This window comes from Agelaius phoeniceus, chromosome 10 (genome assembly GCF_051311805.1).
Source record: "Agelaius phoeniceus isolate bAgePho1 chromosome 10, bAgePho1.hap1, whole genome shotgun sequence".
Classification (NCBI taxonomy): domain Eukaryota; kingdom Metazoa; phylum Chordata; class Aves; order Passeriformes; family Icteridae; genus Agelaius; species Agelaius phoeniceus.
Genome location: NC_135274.1, coordinates 23,079,055 through 23,086,599, shown reverse-complemented (window position 1 = coordinate 23,086,599; position 7,545 = coordinate 23,079,055). Strand labels below are relative to the sequence as shown.

At 50.8% G+C, this 7,545-nt stretch overlaps 1 protein-coding gene across 2 annotated transcripts in view; it reads right to left on the bottom strand.

Moving 5' to 3' along the window:
• Positions 1-267: 267 nt before the first annotated feature.
• Positions 268-7,545, bottom strand: part of SLC7A14 (solute carrier family 7 member 14) — a 30,134-nt gene continuing 22,856 nt past the window's right edge. For both annotated transcript variants that reach the window (XM_054639599.2, XM_077184154.1), the window contains exons 6-8: positions 6,790-6,998; positions 5,394-6,271; positions 268-4,208 (exon numbers count right to left, since the gene is read on the bottom strand). In XM_054639599.2, the coding sequence (XP_054495574.2) occupies positions 3,886-4,208; positions 5,394-6,271; positions 6,790-6,998 (1,410 nt within the window). In that variant the 3' untranslated portion in view covers positions 268-3,885. The remainder of the gene's footprint in view (positions 4,209-5,393; positions 6,272-6,789; positions 6,999-7,545) is intronic.

Sequence of the window (7,545 nt, the reverse complement as noted above, 5' to 3'; positions counted from 1 at the left end):
TCTTCTAAAATGGAATTTTTGAATTACCTAAAGAAAGATTTTGTAAATTTCTAGCTTCAATTAAGCACTGAAAAAATATCAGAACTTCAGGTACTGATTGGCTAAACAAAATTTACATGGGAATTTTTTTTATTATTACTTTTTGGTTTAGTCTTTCATTTAAAAGATTTACATTACTATGGAAACTAATTCTAGGACACATTTTTCTCTGGCTTTCTTTACAAATCCCTTAATTCCTCTTTGATTTTTAAATGTAAAGGCACACAATAAAGCTTTATGCATTTATTAAAATATACAGATTTTGGTAAATTTAGATTTTTTTTCTTAGTATCTTGATTATATATATGTATTATATGTATAGTTGTCAACACCACAGTCATTTGAAAATAAAAATCACTCCATAACATATCTGCATATTTTTTTTCTTTCTCATGACACACTACAAGACCCCATTGTACAATGCACCAATGGGCTTCTGGAAACCACAAAAAAAAAAAAAAATTGATAGAACAAACTGCTTTTAACAAATACACCAACTTCATACCAGAACTGCAGAGAATTGTTACACCAGAAAGTACCACCTGCAAAAAAAAAAAAAAAAAAAAAGCAAGATATACATCAGAAAGACTGAACAAAACGAAGTGAAAGTCATTTACAAGCTGGATTTACAACATCCCATGTTGCTGGGGTGCGATTTCGCTGCCATGTGGAGGATGCTGGAGTGCTGGGCCTCGGACTGAGGGGTTGTGACTGTGGAGTGAATTTGTGGAGGGGGCTGAGATCTTACAGAGCCGGCCTGGAAGGTTTGAGGTATTTATGCTCCACCTGTACCATGCATTTGGCCCCTCAGGGTGTGTGCCCTGTGGAGGGCAGGCAGGCACGGAGGGGCTTTGTGCCTCTCACCAGAGGTGAGAGCAGGATGGTCCTGCTCTGCCACATCCTCCTGAGGGCTCAGGGATGTGAGAACCTCCCTCAGGGCACCCCGGGGAAGGGCTGGAATCGGGGTTACAGCAAAAGGAGCACTTGCACCTCTTCCCAGCCCCTGGCCAGCAGTGCCCAGAGGTGATGGGCACACCTGGACATTTTGCCTTCTCAGCCTTTGCTTGGGCCCACTGAAGAGCCCAATGCAGCTACAAGAGCCAGCACAGGAGTTGCCAGAGGCTGAACCCACACATCTCCCAGGAGCTGCCACCCAGAACTGGGAGCAGGGATCCTGTAAACCCAGCCTTTGGCCACTGGCAAACCCCCAAGACCTGTGGCTTGGTCACCTTCTCCTTAAACACCTCTGTTGGGTGGGATGTGGAACAGCTCCCACCCCCAGCATGGCGAGGGCTGACAGCAGCCCATCCAATCCACATCTGACCATGCCGTGGTGGCATCAAAAGCTGTTCCCTGGTGGTCCCAGGATGGGGCACAGCCATCTTCCCCAGGAAAGGGAAGGAGGACAGGTGACTGGGAATGGGGAGAGCCAAAAGGCTGCTCAGATCTAATGGAGAAGTTCCTACAGACACCAAAGAGCAAGGGGTCAAGCCCTTGTCAAATTATACAGCGTGACTCGAGCGGACGTGACGACAGACACTGGTACTGGGAACTGCTCCATAACAAGAGATTAAGGCTGCAAGAAGAGCAGGCTTTGACCCAGCAGGGTGCTTGGGCATGAGTTTGTGGCTCAACAGATGCCCAAATACCGTGTGGAAGCAGGACGAAAATGACTACCTTGGATATGGTATAGTACAAGAGCTGGTAGGAAAATAGCATCAATCTTTCTCCCTGAAAACACACAGCCAGACCTGCGAGGTGCCATCTCTCTTGGGTACTTCTAAGGCATCAAGGACGAGAGCAGCCAAGCATGGGTGGGCAGTGACTGTCACAAGAGGAGCTCAGTGCTGCAGCAGAGGTTTCCTGAGCTGGCCCGTGAGCAGCTTTTCAGTGGGACACACTCAGGATTTCTCCTTGTAGAAGCATGGTAGGTAAGGGTGGGCAGCAGGAGTCAATGCCACAGCAAAGCTTACAGGTCCTTTAGCCAAATCCTCACTCCCACCCTGAAGCTGCTTCAGAAGCCAAACTTCCCTTGGCTTGCCTGGAGCACTCCAGGTTAAGATCTGCAGAATTGGATGTTCTTCTCCACTGGGAGAAGGACTGTAGTTTGCCACTGCTTGGGACAGGAGCTGGAGGGATACTTTTGCAGCCCCAGGCAGAGTGTCTCCATCAAGCCTTTGCATCCCAGGAGTGATGGGGATGAGCACAGGTCCAGGCACCCTTTGCACCTGCTTGCCCACAGAGGGTGCCAGGCAGGTGTTTTGGGAGCCTGAGCCTCATCCAGTGTACCAAAGCATTAATAATTCTCAATATCCACGAGGATATTTCCATATTGGAAATCCTGCCCCTGTTGATGTTAAATTGTCCCCTGGGATGCCAGCAGCAGCCCGTGGTACTGGGGGTTGGTCTGGGCTGCACTGGAGCCCCTGGGATGGATCCATCTGCAGCAGTCAGCAGCTGGGGGGAGGATGGGAATTGTTGCCTGATGGGTTTTTGTTACTGTTTATTCAAAAAATGTTCCTCCACCACAGTGTTTTATATGAAGCATGATGGGCTCCACAACTGCACCTGCTGATAATCACTGACCAAACCCCATCAGTGCTGACTGACGGTTCTGTGGGGACACAGGCAGCAGGGAGTCTGATGGCACTTCTGGGGGCCATGGCCATGTGCAGGGGCTTTAACATCCACCTGCTAACCACCTCTGCCCCGCAAGCCACCAGCTCTGTTTGGTTTCAGACTGAAATACGGACACTTACGGAATGAGCAGCATTTCAGTGTTTTTCATACAGCACTCACCAAGCCAAGGTCAAAACCAGAGAATATTGTACAAGGTGCAGATGGCAGTAGGGAGTCAGATTTCAGTTGCCAAGTCCTCTCTGCTTGCTACCCATGGCCCAGCCCCGCTAAGACGTGGCTGACCCATGGATGCTGCTGTTTTGTGAGGGCATGGATGGGTGTCTGGAGCACTGAGGGCAGAGTGAGCACTGGAGGGTGGCCAGCACGGTGAGGGAATGACGGCACAGTCATTTTTGTAAAAGACACAAGGTGGTGGAAGCAGTGCCCAACCTCAGACTGGTGATGCTCAGAGGAATGTGTGGTCCTCGTTGACCATTTGTACAAAGAGGGTTAAGCCAGGAGTGGGTCACAGCCCTCACTGCGACCAGGAATGGAATCAGGCTCCCAGACTCAGATTTGGGGCGTTGGGCCATGCTGGGACTTAAAGGTTGGACTGAGACATGGACTAATTTTGAATAACAGTACTGGGATTTGGAGTGTGGGGGAAGCACTGCTCTGTGCAGCATGCCAGAACGGGAAACTCTGTGTGATGGAACCAACTATGCATCTCTGAGCTACTCCCAGGGAAGAGTGTGTCCATCTCCATTTTGTAGCTACCCACCTCTCTGTGCCTCTGGCTCAGCTACCATTTCTAGGTGGATCAAAGGAAACAAACACACATGCCAAGGAAGTGCCAAAAATTTTAGAGTGGCATCCCACCACTGCGGCCATTGGGTGGACTTTCCCCAGGGACAATTTGACTTGTCCCCTCCTGCGGCTCCTTCCACCTCTCAACACCCTCCTGGTTTGGCACATCTCCCACTCCGCTGCCTCACTGGTGCAGCTGGTGCTGGGAGATCAGCCGGTGCTGGGGGATCAGCCAGCGTTCACCAGAGCAAGACCCCACTGGTGGAGCTGGAACGGGCCACGGGCGGGGTTGGTTCGGGGTCAGCGGCAATCGCAGAGCGTGTCCCGAGTACCAGAGGTGAGCAGGGCGGTGGTGGAGGACCCGGGGAGGATGGGGCAGGATGGGGGAGCCACGGGGACCCTTCCTCATCGCCTGTCCTGCTACTCGGGCGAGTAGTCCAGCTCGTCATTGGCGATCAGAGCATCCGACGGCGGTTTGTGCCGGCCTTTGCTTTTCGACCTGCCACTTGTCCGATGGCTCTCCTTGGCGCCCGCCATTTGCTGGTACGAGAAGCTCTTGTCCTCAGAAGGACCCCAGGCCGGGTAGCTCTCACCCTCAGGGGCGAAGGAGAAGCCATCGTCCACGGAGAAGGGGTCGACGTCCACGTCGTAGCGCTGGTAGGTGCTCTGGTGCAGGGCCTCCTCCCGGGCACTGATCTCCAGCGTGCTGTTCCACATCCCATAGCCAAAGTAGATGAGCAGACCTGCGGTGGGCAAGAGGGAGAGGGTTGGAGCCCAGCTACTCACTAGCCCTGCTAGCCCTACCTGATTTCACCTTCATGCACAAATGCTTTCACTGGCAGCAAATACATCCAGAGATCTGATTTCCGGTGGATCATGGGATTAACCTATGGCATAGACAATCCAGACTCCACATGCCATGGACAAGCCATGGGGGACTGATGTGAGGTTGCATCAGAACCACACATCTGTGCCAGAAAAACCAATGGGATGTCCCATCCCCAACAGCCATGGATGGGCTGGTGGAGCTCATCACACCTAATGCAGCGGTTTAATTGACTCAATGCTGGCAGCTCAAGAGGTATTAGTCGTACCCATGGAGAAAGTGCTTAATCACAGCAGATTAAATTGATGCTTTGGAGTGATCTTTTCTTCCAGGTAGAAGGGCTTTCCCTGGATTTGCAGCTTCGACTATTGACCTAAAGGGCCAAAACAGCACTGAGTGTGTCTTCTTGGGCCCAAAAATGCAGATGACAGCCCCTGTCCAATGGCTCAGCTTGGAGGAGCTATGAGATCTACTTTGCTCTCTTGGGTTTGTGGACTAAGTAGGTTGCAAAGTAAAGCACTGTGGATATGCTAGATTCCTGGTTATGTGTCAGAAAGCCTAAATTTGGGAAAAAAGGAACCACAACAGAGTCTGTGAGTCCTTAGATGCTCCTCCCAGAAGTTAAGAGCTTGAGCTAAAAGGAGTTACAGTCTACAGATCTGACTTTCCCAGGGATTCTAGGATTGAGCAGCTCTGGACTTTGGAAAGCAGTGCTGAAATACTGGTGTGGGCTGATGAAAAGCTCAAGTGGGTGACAGAGCAAGAAATCAAACTGATTTCTGTACAAAACCTGCCTGTGAGGCAATTTCCAGAACCCGCCTACTTTGCATCAAAAAAGCCATCAAAATAGTCACCTTTGCATGGAGTCGTTCTCTTCCATGAAACTGATGTTTTCTGGAGGTGTAATTTTCCATTTTGCTGTGGTTCAGGGGCTGGATAAAATGAGATTTCTAAAAACTTCAGGATGGCAAGGGGTAGATGAGAAGGACTGGGTATTTCCCAGGCATCAGCCTATGCACTCTAATTAGGGAAGCTGTTATTACCAACACCCTTCCCAAAGAGTGCCAGAGAAAAAATTAAAATAAATGAACCTGGTACTCACCCACAAAACACCAGACAGCAAATCGGATCCACGTGACAGTGGAGAGCTTCAGCATGAGATAGATATTGACCAGCATGGCGAAGGCAGGGACGAAGGGCAGACACGGGGCCATGTAGGGCAGCTTCTTGGGGTTTTCTGGCTGCTGCAAGATCACAAACACCAGCACAGCGATGAGCAGGACCATCAGCACCACCAGGAGGACAGCCCACCAGCTCTGCTCAGAGATGTAGTCTGACCCAAAAATGATGAAGGAGCAGAAGATGAACATGAGGACAAAGAGCAGGAGCACACAGGTGGTGACGGTGTGGCCGGTGGCCGCTGTCGGGCGATCCATTTTGCCCGGCAGCCCGAGGTGGATCCGCATCGTGTAGTACCGAGGGCCGATCAGCTTCTTCAGCTTGATGAGATAGATGTTCTCAGACTCATCTGCCTCTATCCCCGAGGTCATGTCCACGGTGCCGTAGTTGGGGTGATTCACGTTGTAGGCGGATTTATCGGATTTCCCGATTAGCATCTCGTTGTCTCCTAGCGACGGCAGATTTTTTGCCCCGCACGTGTTGGTTGGTGGGCCAGAGAACTCCTCTCCTTCGCTGCCAGGGGAGCAAGCTTCCTTCTCACAGTCAGCCAGGATGCCCTCCTTCTTCTTGGTGTGCTCCTCGGAGAGGAATTTGACAAAGCCGTCGATGTCGCTCTCAGGCTGGTAGCGGAGGAGCAGGACGCAGACGGACACCAGCGTGTAGGCGAGCAGGGTGCCAATGGACATCATCTCAATCAGGTCCCTCAGGCTGACCAGCAAGGAGAGCAGGGCTGCCAGGAACCCAGACACGATACAAGCCACGACAGGGGTTTCTGTGTAAGAGCTGACGTGGGACAAAAACCTGGAGCACAGAACAGTTACAGAAGGTTAAAATCACAGAGGGTCCCTGTTGCAATAACCCTTCCCTGGTTGCAGGGGACAGTCTCAGAGATCCCTTCAGGTCTTGTTGCTTTTTGGAACTTTGATTACAAGTGGGGACTGGCAACACTGCTGAGGTTGAATTTGGAGTTAGATCTGGGTCTGACCAGCTCTGCAATGAGCACTCAGATACTTGCAAATAAGTACAGATTTTATCCATGTAAACTGCTCTCCTTTTCAAGTAGCTCTTGAATTAAACACTCATCCCCACATAATCAGAATCTCAAGGTAACAGCACCAAATGATAAACTGTAGGGTAGACTGCTCCTGATATCTTCCCCTCAGGACAACACTTTGGCTTGTGCCCCATTCTGCACCCACCATGCCTGTGCATGCCCATTGCTCCCTGTAGTGACAGTGTGAAACCCCCAAACCCCCCAGCACAGTTTCCCCTCAGATCCCAAGAGGCCAGAAATAAATGCCAGCGTGGGTATGACTGACCTGAAGAGCAGCCCATCACCAGCCATGGCATAAATGACTCTGGGCATTGGGAAGAGGGAGCCCAGCAAGCTGACAGTGAGGCCAGCCACGGAGCCGATGGCAACGATGAATTTGGCTGCATAGAAGCCGTGGACCACGAACATTTCCATCAGTGGGGACTCAGTGTCGATGGCATCATAGGGCACCATCAGTGTGAGGATCATGCTCACCTGGCAAGGCAAGAGGAGCAGGACAGGGCTGTCAGCACCAGCACTGGGGGTTTCTGGGGATTCTCAGGGTGGAGGGGATGTAAAATGCTGGAATTAGGTCTGTTTACACTTTGCTGTAGGGTGGTTAATCCAGAAAACTGTGGGGTCTTAGTGTCTGCTACTCAAAGGCAAGAAGGGGGTGCTTGAACCTCAGTTCAGGGGTGATGCAGGAGTCAAGTGGGACTGGTGAGGCTGGTGGGACTGGCAGGCTTAGTAACAGGGTTAGTAACTTTGGCTGCATTCCTGTGTGGGAAATAATGCTGGGGCAGACCCCAAATCCAGATTGCATTGCTTGGAGCAACACTCTGGCCCTATTTGAGTCAAAGAATTTGTTTTCATGAGAAGCCCACTCCCATGCAGGAGAGGCGAGTTTCTTTGAAATTATCAGAATTATCTCCTTCATAACTAATTTTTGCTCTTTTGCAAGGAAAATCTCTGAGCACAGGCATGCTTTTGTTGGGGTGCAGAGCAGTGCAATCTCACACAGCCATCCCTGCCTATCCTTCCC